The sequence below is a fragment of the Grammomys surdaster genome, unplaced genomic scaffold (assembly GCF_004785775.1).
Source record: "Grammomys surdaster isolate TR1022 unplaced genomic scaffold, NIH_TR_1.0 278, whole genome shotgun sequence".
NCBI lineage: Eukaryota > Metazoa > Chordata > Mammalia > Rodentia > Muridae > Grammomys > Grammomys surdaster.
In genome coordinates, this window is record NW_021604719.1 from 196,734 (window position 1) to 209,371 (window position 12,638).

The 12,638-nt window shown below is 37.8% G+C and overlaps 1 protein-coding gene across 2 annotated transcripts in view; it reads left to right on the plus strand.

The window, feature by feature from the left end:
• The window catches only part of Rbm27 (RNA binding motif protein 27), a 67,601-nt gene extending 55,415 nt beyond the window's left edge, over positions 1–12,186 (plus strand). For both annotated transcript variants that reach the window (XM_028777201.1, XM_028777200.1), the window contains 4 exons: positions 1,066–1,170; positions 1,278–1,466; positions 7,488–7,598; positions 9,020–12,186. In XM_028777201.1, the coding sequence (XP_028633034.1) occupies positions 1,066–1,170; positions 1,278–1,466; positions 7,488–7,598; positions 9,020–9,103 (489 nt within the window). In that variant the 3' untranslated portion in view covers positions 9,104–12,186. The remainder of the gene's footprint in view (positions 1–1,065; positions 1,171–1,277; positions 1,467–7,487; positions 7,599–9,019) is intronic.
• Positions 12,187–12,638: the final 452 nt, after the last annotated feature.

A 12,638-nucleotide genomic window follows, 5' to 3' on the forward strand; every position in this document is an offset into this window, starting at 1 on the left:
TCCTTCACTAAAGAAGGTCTTAGGATATTGCTCAGGTTGGCCACAAACTTACAGGCTTTAGCTTTCAACTCAGCTTTCTATTTATTTTAAATGGGACTATAGGCATATGTCATCATATCCAGCCACATGTGCCTTTTGCAAATTACAGAAAGAACTCAGTGGTTAAGAATGAATACTGTTCTAGAGGACCCAAGTTCTCTTCCCAACACACACATCAGGTGGCTCCCAGCTGCCTCTTCAGCAGGATCTAACACCATCTTCTGGTCACCTTAAAGACTATGCAAACCCCCACACAGATGTGCACACATAAACACAATGAAAAATAAAGAGCATATGGGGGGAAAAAGTCTTCCATAGCTACTTCAAACTGATAATTTATCTCATACAAAAAAAAGATAGTGGCAGTAAGAAAGCACCAGCCTGAAATTAATTTTCTACTGTTCTTTATATTGTTGTACTTATTTAATTCATTTAATTGTTTTAAAGGCAAGATTTCTCCTTAACCTGGAGTGGCTCTAATTTGAGACAGGCCTGCTTTAACCTCTGATTATAAGCCACAGTACTGGTCTTTTGTAAAGTTAATAAATATTTCCTATATAATTTTTATTTGATTAGTTGCATTTCATTTATTTATTTATTTTTAATAAACTTTATTTATTTATTTATTTATTTATTTATTTATTTATTTATTATAAGTACATTGTAGCTGTCTTCAGACACCCCACAAGAGGGCATCAGATCTCATTGCAGATGGTTGTGAGCCACCATGTGGTTGCTGGGATTTGAATTCATGACCTCTGGAAGAGCAGTCAGTGCTCTTAACCACTGAGCCATCTCAGCAGCCCCTGCATTTCATTTATGATGGTTTATTATGTGAAAAGTATCCTGGTCAACTCTTACCTTTTCAGCAGAATCATTATGCTGGCTGTGTTTACAGTATGTCTATGAGAGTTAATTTCCTTTGAGCATTTTTCAAAAGAGAAGCATGCCACTGTGTAGCTATAGCTCTGAATAAGATCTTAGTAGTTACCTAATCTCTTCCTTTTCCTTTTTTTTTTTCCCCAGGCCCAGAAGGAGTTGTTGGACACAGAGCTGGACCTCCACAAGAGGCTCTCTTCAGGGGAAGATACAACAGAATTACGCAAAAAGCTCAGTCAGTTGCAAGTTGAGGTGAGATTGAACTCGCATAACATCTCAGGAAAAGATTTTCTCTTTATGTACTTATGAAGTATTAATCTAACGATATGTATTAACTTTTATATTTTGTTGTTATTTAGGCTGCAAGATTAGGTATTTTACCTGTTGGGCGAGGAAAGACCATGTCCTCTCAAGGCCGAGGAAGAGGGCGGGGTCGAGGAAGAGGGCGGGGCTCACTGAATCATATGGTGGTGGACCACCGCCCCAAAGCACTCCCAGTTGGTGGATTCATTGAGGAGGAAAAGGATGAGTTGCTTCAACATTTCTCAGTAAGTTTTTAATGTAACTCTTACTAACTCTTAAAAACAATGCACTCAGCACTTTGTTTTTTACGGTCTATAAATATCAAATTATTTCTAGGTTAGAAATGTTAGTTGTTATAACACAGACCTTATCAATTCTTATTAATGTACGTTTGAAGGTCAGAAAGTAGGTTTTGCTGCGGCATTTCATAATGATTTATCATAAACACATTTGTAGTGGCATAGTGTTCCAAAGCCATATTTGACCTTAGGATTATTTTACAGTTTACCAGGTATTTCTAGGTAAAAAAATTTAAAGTAATCTGGAATAGGGGCAAAGCTCAAATTATTAGGTTGTAAGCATGTTTATTCTTTATACAGTGTCGACAGAGATGTAAATAGGGATGAGCTACAGACAGAGAGAAACATGTGCGGTATATTCTCTTTCCAGCCATTCACTAATTGATTTGGTAAATAGTCCCGAATAGAGTTTCATAAATGGGTTCATGTAATATTAAATGACTATAAGTATGAAGAACATATAAAATTGTATTCAGTAAAGCTCCTTTAAAATCTTAAACAGAGTTTCAAGTATCCTAGGTTGGTCCCAGACTCCCATGTAAAACAAGGACATCCTTGCATTTCTTTTCTTTTCTAAAGACTTATTTATTTTATGTATGTGAGTACACTGCCACTGTCTTCAGACACACCAGAAGAGGGTATCAGATCCCATTATAGATGGTTGTGAGTCACCATGTGGCTGCTGGGAATTGAACTCAGGGCCTCTGAAAGAGCAATCAGGACTCTTAACCAGAGCCATCTCTCCAGCCCTAACCCTGCATTTCTGATCCTACTGCTTTCATCTTCCAAACGTTTGGATCACAGGTGTGTGTACATGTACCTGCTTTTAGGTGATGGTGGGATTTAACTGAGGAGTTTATTTGTCCTAGGCAAGCACTGTACAGGTTTAGCCTCCCCAGTCTCCAATGAAAGTCTTTTCTTCAAATTCAAAACCAAATCTTAAACCACCCATCATGATTACATGACTGACAAATACTGCAGCCATGATAATCAGGTTTACCCAGACCTAGGCTAATTTTTACAAATTACATTATTTATGTGTGGACAGGAGGGGGTGCATGTATCACAGCATGCATGTACAGATCAAAAATCAACTTTCGGTAGTTGGTTCTCTCTTCTATCTATGTGTCCCAGGGATCAAACTCAGGCCATCTGATCTGGTAGCAAGTACCTTTATCTATTGAGCCATTTCACTGTCACCCCACCTCACCCCTGACATCTTGAAAAAAATATTTCTACTCCATTTTATGTTAAAGGTGGTGAGGCAAATCTCGATGAAGTAAGGCTTTACTCTCATTAAAATGTCTGTAGATGGGCTCAGTTGGTTGAAAACATGAAGAACTGAGTTTAGATCGCTAGCAGCCATGTAAAAGCTAGGCCAGCAGCATGCATCTATAATGTCAGTGCTGGGGAAACAGAGACAAATCCTGAGGTTTTCTGATAATTAAGCTAGGCAGTTGTTGAACTCAGGGTTCAGTGAGAACTTCTGTCTCAAAAAAATAAGAAAATATACCAAGAATGACACCAGTGTCAGCCTGAGTTCTCCACAAACAAATATACATCTAAACACATACAGATATATAAAAACTAAACATACACTATGTAATATAAAATATAACATGTAATATACAGTCCAGGTTATCTACAACATAAATACATATATCTTAATAATATGTATCAAAAATTGGCAGATTTTGGGCCCAGAGAGACAGCTTAGCAATTAAGAGCATTTCCTGTTGGAGGGAGGCATGGATGGGATGGGGGTTGAGATGGGGTCTCTCTACATAGCACTGGTTCTTCTAGAACTCACTATATAGACCAGGCTGGCCTCAAACTTACAGAGATCCTCCTGCTTTTGCTTCCTCAGTGCTGGGATTCTTTGTGTGTGTGTGTTGGGGGGGGGAGTTGGTTTATTTTTATTTTTATTTATTTATTTATTTTGAGACAAAGTCTCTCATTATGAAAGTGTTGGCTGTCCTGGAACTCACCTTGTAGACCAGACTAGTCTCGAACTCACAGAGGTCTGTCTGCTTTGATCTCCTGAGTGCTGATATTAAAAGTGTACACCACTTCACCCAACTTAAAGGTACATTCTTGAAGAGGATCCAAGTGCAGATCCCAGAACCATAAAGGGGGGCCTGTAATTCTAGCACCAAAGGATCGGCTTCTGGCTTCGCTTAGGTGCCTGTAATGCAAGGCATAAATTCATAGACCCATACATGCATACATATACATGAAAAACAATCTTTTTTAAACGTTGGTAGACTTTTTCTTTAAAGAGCCAAGTTGTAAAATATTATAGGGTTTTTTAGCCTACAAGTGGTCTCTGTCATGTTTTCTTTCTTCCCTGTTTGTGCTTTTCTTTCCTTGTCTTGACCCCTCCACTCCCCTTCCTTCCCTTTTCATTTGCTTTTTCTGTTTGTTTTCACGCTTTCTTGTCTTATAGCCTTTGTAGTTTGTTGAGATGGTCTCATGTGGTCCAGGCTACCCTCTCAAGCCCATTCTGTGGCTAAGACTTCCTTAGACCTTTTGATCATCCTGCCTCCTAGTGCTAAGCTTATGGGTGTACGTCACTAACACAGCCTTTGTTTGATTTTTTTAAGGCTGGTGTTTCACTCTATAGCTCAGGTAGCCTACAACTCATAATATATAGCTTAGACATTTCAAATTCATAAAATCCCTTAATCAGCATCTTAATTGCTGAATTACAAGTCTCTGTCTTGCCCTTTTTTTTCCCTTTCAATAAAGTACAAATTTTAGTTACAAGTGGTTGTGAAGGGGCTGGGGACTGAACATGAGTCATCTGGAAGAGCAGCAAGTGCTTTTAACCTCTGAACAGGTCTCTCTTGTTCTTTGTTTTTCTTTTGAGATGGAGTGCTATATAAGTCAAGCTGATATCACACTTACTATATCACCAAGGCTGGCCTTGGATTATTGATCTTCTCCTCTATTGCCCAAGTGCTGGGATACCAGGATGTGCAACCAAGCTAAAGAGCTTTATGAAGAATTCCCATTAAGTATTTTAAATCCTGAAGCTAGTAATTTTAAGTCATAGAGTCTTGTTTGAAAGACAGAAACAGGACAGGCACTTTGACACTCTGTCCTTCATCTCTACTCGAAGAGATTTGGCTACTAGAAGTGAGGGAAGTTGTTCTCTTAAATGGGGAGAATATTTGGACTGTATTGAGGAATTTTTCAAGTAATGGAACTAAGTTATTTTGAGGCAGGCTCTCACAGGCTGGCCTCAAACTCAGATCTATCTATTTCTGTCTCCTGAGACTTGAGATCCCAGGTGTCTACCACCATGCCTGGCTCTAACCATAAGATTTTTAACTGTGTTAATATGGTTTATTTGTTGTATTTGGTGATGTAGGGTGGGACTTGGGGTTTTTTTTCCCCTCATTTTTCTTGATTATAAAATAGCATATACTTGCCTCTAGATGCATCTTGTTCCTTGTAACATACTTTGAAAATGTAAGCAATCTTTTTTATTTTGCATATGAGATACATATTTATATGTGGTTCCTGTGTTTACAGACGTGTGTACACATGCCTATGGAAGCCAGAGGTTGACATTAACTGTTTTTTCTCTATCACTGTCCATTTTACTTTTTGAGACAGAATCTCTTCTTGAAATTTGGAGCTTGTTGTTGCAACTAGACTGGCTGTCCGGTATTCCCCAAGGATCTGCCTGACTCAGTCCTCACTTTCCTCCCCAGAACTGGGGATCTGAGTGTTCTCTACTGCACCTAGCTTCTTCTGTAGCTGCTAGGGATCTGAACTCAGCTCCCCATGCTTGATGACACAGCAAGTGCTTTAAGTAACCACTGAGCCATCCCCTTAGACTCTACTTCCTCATTTTACCTTCTCCTTTGTGTCTTAACAAAATTACATTTGTCTGTCTTGTGTATGTGATATATGTGGACACACATGCTACTGTGCATGTGTGGAGGTCAGAGGAAGGCTTGCACAAGTTTGTTTTCCTTTTACCATGTAGGACTGAACTCAGACTGTCATACTTGGTAGCAAGCATCTTTACCTACTGACCCATCCACCCACCTTTTATTTCGTTTTCACTTAAGAATCTTTAGAGAGGGGGGCTGGTGAGATGGCTCAGTGGTTAAGAGCACTGACTGCACTTCCAGAGGTCACGAGTTCAAATCCCAGCAACCACATGGTGGCTAACAACCATCTATAATGAGATCTGATGTCCTCTTGTTGGGTGTCTGAAGACAGCTACAGTGTACTTACATTTAATAAATAAAAATTAAAAAAAAAAAAAAAAGAATCTTTAGAGAGACTTTAGGATTACTTGAACACACAAGCTCCTCCTGTATTCCCTTCTATTTTCCTATTATGGCTAGTAGCCAGTTTTTCTTCATGCTACCAGATGTCTACAGGAACCACAAACACCATAGCTTCTAACAAGAATACCCAAAGGCAAAAAGAAGAGTATATTTCTTATGCTAGTTTAAATACAATAGTCTTCCCAACAAACTTCTTTACCTCCCTCATCCTGATTCACATCTAGGGCTATGTTTTCATGTCTTACCTATAAGTATCACATACATTTTTTAATTGATCCTTTCTGAGAGAAACAATTACTGTGAATATCCTAAACTTCTCTTGAATTGCTCCCTGATCTGAAAATCAAATTCTGTTAAAAAGAAGAAAAGTTAAAGTTGTTGATTATGGACCAGTGTCTTTTATGATGTGCACTGAAGAAAACTTAAAAATTTGAAAATATAGAAGGAAGTAAACAATACTCTCCTCAGATAAACCTTAGACTCTTATATGAGAGGGGGGACTGCTTACGCCATGACACCCATGTATTTGGATGTCAGCAGGCAACCTGTGAGAGTTGGTTCTTTTATGATATGAGTCTCAGGGATCAAACAGGTCATCAAGTTTGGGGGTGGGGTGAGAGCTTTAACTCTCACGTAGACATTTTGTTATGAATATAACTTTTTCATAAAAGTTTATGCATGTATATCATTTAAGGTCTTGAAATCTAGTTTCTTATACAGTACTTGCCTAGCTACCCTAGACTGTAGGTTTGTCTCTTTTTCAAAATAAATAAGTAAATGAGATGTCTTCTCATTGACATTTGCTGAGAAGTATTTAGAAAATTGTACTGAGGAAAATACTTAGGTGTTAGGAATGTAACTCTGTGGTAGACACTTGCATGGTGTGTACAAGACCCTGGATTCAACCCATAGTACTACTGGGTGTTGGGGGTTAGAGAAAGAAACAGAGGTTTTACCATGATTGGGACAATGGCTTTTTCTTTTAAATACTAGATTTCATTCTATAGTAAGGATGTATTTGGAACTCACAGTGTAGCCAGGGTGAACTTGGAATAATCAATCCTCTGTCCCTCAGTCTTTTGGGTGCTGGGATTACAGGTGTGAGACATCAGGCCCAGTTCTCGTTAGCATTTATTGTGTACATTGATGAGCTAGGGAATTCTGAGCATTTGAAAAAAGAAAGTGAACAAGATGGTACACATCTGTAATCCTACTGCTTGGTAAGCTGAAGCAGGAGGGTTGAGAATTCATAGTCAACCTAGGCTCTATGAAGGCCTTGTCTCTAGAAAAGAAAGTTGTGGGGAGGAAATAGGAAGAGTCATCAGATAAACTGAGAAATGCAGTGTAATGACTGAGATGATTCAGTTTAGAAATGATATGATTTTAAGGTTTGATAAGTAAATATCAAGTCAGGAGTCAATCATTGAACAAGGAAAGAATTTGCTATCCTCGTGTCAGTTTGCTCAGTAGAGTGACGGTAACACAACAGTCATGTCTATAAAACATATGGACCAAACATAGGCATGCCTTATTAAGCTGAAAGGCCCTGGTTGACAGATTGTTTTTCTCCAGCTCATTACACTTTTTAAGTAGCACTGTTTGAAGAAATCCTTAGCAAAGATGAGTGTGTACTTATGTGTTTTTCTAAAATGCACTTTAGGCTACAAACCAAGCATCAAAATTCAAAGACCGTCGGCTACAGATATCATGGCACAAGCCCAAGGTACCATCTATATCTACTGAGACTGAGGAAGAAGAAGTCAAAGAAGAGGTAAAGTCAACTATTAGAATAAGATCTGAGGCACAGAGCTGCCTTCTGTTTCTCTTTATGTCAAGTTGTCAAGTACTATGCGTGTAGAATAGTCTCACTTTTCTTTTGGTTGGTTATCTAAAACCATCGTAGAGGTAATAATTAGCCTCTTAAAATATGAGAAATAAGTTTGCCTTTTATTTTTGTCTTCTAATTAGTTTATTAAAGAGACTATTCAGCCCCACAATGTGAATTATTACTAACTCTACAAGCTTGCTTTTAAAAGAATCAAGTTTTTCTAGTTAATGAGTATGTTCTGACTATATGGACAAATTCACATAACAAAAGCAGAAATGTTCCCAAATTAGGAAGAAAGTAAGTCTTGGCACATTGTTGATATTTGTGGATATTTCTTCTTTGTGTCAAATTTTAGATTTTTAAATAAGATGTGGAATGTTGGTATCATGGGTGACATTAGCATATTCAAGCATATTCATTTCTTACAAATTAATGATAGATATTCCAGGAAAAATTGAGGAAATTACTGATTTGCCTCACTTTTATTAATGGAATAAAGTCACTTTTAATTTGTTTTATAATTTACAGTGTATATATACATATGTACATGTTTACACACACACACACTGACTAATTCCTTTTAAACATCTGCTTAATACTTTGTTTTGTCCTTTTGCTTTTTGAGATAGGGTTTAACCCTGTTGCCCAGGCTGCCTTCAAACTCACAAATCTCTGCCTCCCAAGTACTAAGATTACAGGTGTGTACTACATGTACTATGATGGCTGACTTCCACTTAGCATTTTGTTTTCTTTGTGATATTGGAATGGAAACCTCCAGTAATGTTTTTAATTTAAGCAGGATAAATAGTAATACCCGTCTGTAAGAGGTGTTCTGGGATGTGAGTAAGGAGAAATTGGTTAAAAAGTACAGAATCACAGCCAAACAGGAAGCATAGTCTCTAGTCCTCTGTTAGAGAGTTAGCCACACTATAGTGGCAGTTTGCAATGTTGTATTGTATTAAGAACAAGCACTTGGGAGGCAGAGACAGGCTGATTTCTGAGTTCAAGGCCAGCCTGGTCTACAGAGTGAGTTCCAGGACAGCCAGGGCTACACAGAGAAACCCTGTCTCAAAAAAACAAAAACAAACAAAAAAGAAAACAACAAAAATGTTGAATGTTCCTATTACAAAGAAAGGAACATCTTTGTTGTATCTGGGTTGATCAATGCACAGGCAGTGTTTAAATGTGAAGATTGGGGTTGTTGGTTGGTTGGTAGTTTTGTTCCTTAGTTTGTTTGGTTTCTTTGCTCTGAAAATAAACCACTGGTAAGTCTGATCTAGGTTTTTTGCTCGTCTGTTCATCATGTGGCTGTTTTACTCTGCATCTGTGTACAGCTAAGCAGATATGTATTCTCCTCTCTTTAGGAAACAGAAACCTCAGATTTGTTTTTGCATGATGATGATGATGAAGATGAAGATGAATATGAGTCTCGTTCGTGGCGAAGATGAAATTTGATGCGAGTTGTGTAATTTTTAGGAATATTGTTTAGAAGAACAACTTTTTAGAATTATTTAAAGAAGTCAATGAGCCAAAAAAAATTTTTTTTCTCTTCAACACAGTAGGTTTAAGGACAGCAAGTTACTATTCAAACACATCTCATAATTGTCTATGATATCAAATCACCAAAGGCCGTGACTTTCCACAGTTGTGAAGATCCACAGGAGTGACTGGATTCTCTAGAACCTTACCTTCCACACCATCTGTTTCTGCTCTTGGTGCTGGATTACAATGTAAAGACAGGGTGTTCAGAAATTTTATTTTGGATTATAAATCTGCTGATAAAAATTTCATTAAATGTCAAAATCGCCTGGAATCTCTTAACTCTTAGCTATTATGGATGGGTCGTCAGTCAGTTGGAGATACTTGTAATTTAAATACCTTTTCCTTTCAAGGAGGGTCTTGGAAGAAAAGTAGATTTATTTTATTTTTATTTTTTTATTTTTTTTTTTACCATGGAAGAACCCGCTTTATAGTCAGTCTTTTTCAGAGTTTATGTGTGGCAAAGCTTCAGCAAAACCACCGTCTCTGTTCACAGGAGCTACAGAGCACGGAAGCTGGCTCTGCTGTACCCTCTCCCCACACCGGCTCTGGGGCTTTGCCACTCATCTGCCGTGTTTGATATGTGCTGAGCATCGCTTCAGTTGTCCCACACCCCCTTTGTAAAATAAACCTCAGTTTGCCTTTTGCCCTTTTGGTCATTCCCTTGTATCTTTCTCATCCCTTTTGATTAATAAGCCTGACTTTTTGAAATAAGTGATTCAGTTGGGCAATCAAGAATTAGTCATCAGTAAAAGGTTTAAACCAGCACCTTTATAAATAAGTGATGCTTTGATGGAAATAAAGGCAGAACTTTAGGGGACAGAGTTCCTGGCTTCCCTCCCCTTTTAAATCTTCAGCATAGTTATAGTTACACAAAAGGGTTAACAGTATCTGAAGTTCTTTTCCTGCATTGTAATGATGATGGTGAGGTGCTGAGGTGGGGATTAGGAGTCTGGGTAAGCTAGTAATAAATGAGATTCTAACTTGACATTGATTAAATGACCTTATATTTTCATAATTTTATAGATTTTGCTGTCCATGAACATACACACACTTTAGTAGGCAGTTTCCTTTACTGTATGCATTTTTACTGTACACTGTACAGAGTGTCTGTTAAGTAAAATCTATGTGTAAATTTATGTCCTTGTGTTCTGAATGTTCAATGGAGAAGCAGAGGAGCAGCACTACACTGTACTGACCCCTGGGGAGATGAAATGATTCCTGTACATAGGATGTCACTTTTTCAAGGATACACATCTGTGTTTTATAATATGTGTGGTGTAAGAATTTGAAACTTCCTGTTGGCTTCAGAAGGTTCTTGGTGATCACTAACTGTGTCAGGTTTTTTGTTCCCTGAGGTAAAGACTGTTTCTTAAAATAGAAACAGTTCACTTAGAAACCTAAAACCATCAGGACTCTAGATTTACGTAGTGACAAGGAGTTAGATCCCACCTACTGATAATCTTTTTCATCTTCATATTGTCCTGGAATGATGTGTCAAACACCAGGATACTTTAAAAGTTCATGTGGCTTTCCCTTTGTAGTGGGACTTCCTCTCCAGGTTACTGTCGTGCTTCTGGTGGCAAGGAGGCTAAGCTAAGCCCATAAAGAAGGATCACATTAGAGCAGGGAGCCTTCCTTCAGTGAGCATCTTGCTCCTCACTTCTCCATCATCGCTAATGAAATGTTCTTGATGTTTGTGGCTCAGTCAGTATATATTTGGAAAGATTCATTGTGGTGAATATTTTGATCCTGACCATTTAAACGTGATAGAGGGAACAAAGGATTTATATATTTTTTGTACAAAGTTTTTTCTTAAACTGTATAATTTTGTAAATAATTTGTTTGGGTTTTTTTCTTTTGTGTACTAAAACTACCAGCGTATAGATTTCAATAAGAATTGTTGTATTTTTGTATTTGGAGACTGAAAATGACAGTAAATTAGTGAAGCCGTAAGAAGTCTCAGTAGACTGACAGGTGAGCAGAATGAGATTCCTTTTCATATGATTTTTTTAACCTTCAGATTGACATCTTTATGCACTCACTATAGAGAGAGTTGAGGATTTATTTGGCTTTTTAGTTTTGGGGGCAGAGGATGAACGAGAACGGTGCTAATGTGAGAGATAGATCATTTTTTATTAAGGTTTTGGGTCCTTCCGTATTCCTTAAAAATAACTAAAATTCTTTTCCAATGTGTTTAACTCAAGAATGAATTAAAACTAGGGATTAATTATACTGTTATAAAACGTAAGGTTAGCATAAAGTAGCCGAATATGTGTATGTGTGTATATATATCCCCTTTATCCCCATCTACCAATCCCCCAATGTTAGAATTTCTCTTAAAAGTGAATTCCACACCATGACTTGTTTTCTTGGCATTTTTATTTATAGAGATAACATTTAGCATTTGACAAATTCTGCTGTCCTAGTATGTAAACTGTGTAGCAGATCAGCAGTGAGAGCTGCCAGTGTGACCAGTCAGTAAGAATTTCTAGATTTCTGCCCAAGTCTAAAAAGGTTATCCCAAGGAATGCGGAATTTTTCTCAATTTCTTCTTGGAGCATTGGGAAAATGTCATCACCAGCTGAGATAGTGGAAAACAGTCCTTTTACTGTGAAAAAGATCCCGTGGTGATGGATCATTATTTCACAAAGAAAAAAAAATCATGTGAAAAGGAAGGATGTTTCCTCTTGATGTATAGTATGCCTGTATTATAGTTTTTACAAGATTGTGAACTTGTGTAATAGTATATAGGAGATATTGTTGGATTTCTAACTGTTTATACATTTAAATTCATATATGTAATGTTTGTTTTATCGATTACAATCTGAATTTCTAAGAAGCATGTTGACTTTTGCAATAAAGATGCAATATGGAATGGTTCACAATTGGGGGGAAAAGAGAAAAAAGATGAAAATATTACAAATTTAAAAGAATCTGGAAAATTTATGAACCATTCCAAAAATTATAACAATCACTAAAAGAGCTGTAATTCTGGCTTGTTCTGGAAAGAAAGAAACGCGAGTATGAGTTTGCGTGTGAGCCCGAGTGAGTAGTGCATGTGTGTGATTGCTTTATGTACGGGAGGAAGTGTTGCTCAATATGAAGCTGCTGTCAGACCCACTTGTAAGTGGTGAATAGAAGCACTCCTCCAGCAGGGTAGTCTGGACATCAAAGGAGCCTGGCAGCATATGCTTGTAACCCCTGCAGCTGAAGGCTGAAACAGTAACTTACAAGTTGAGTCCCACCAGAGATACAAAGAGATCCCAGCTCAGGGAAAGATGGAGGGAGGGAAGGAAGGGGGGAAACTTGGAGAAAAGTATGAAAGTGCAGCTAGGAAGTAACCTTTAAAAAGTTGATTGTTTTCATTTTTTGTGTTCTGGCTGTGTGTATGTCTGTGCACCACATTTGTTTATTGCCAACAGAGGTCAGAAGAGGGCATCG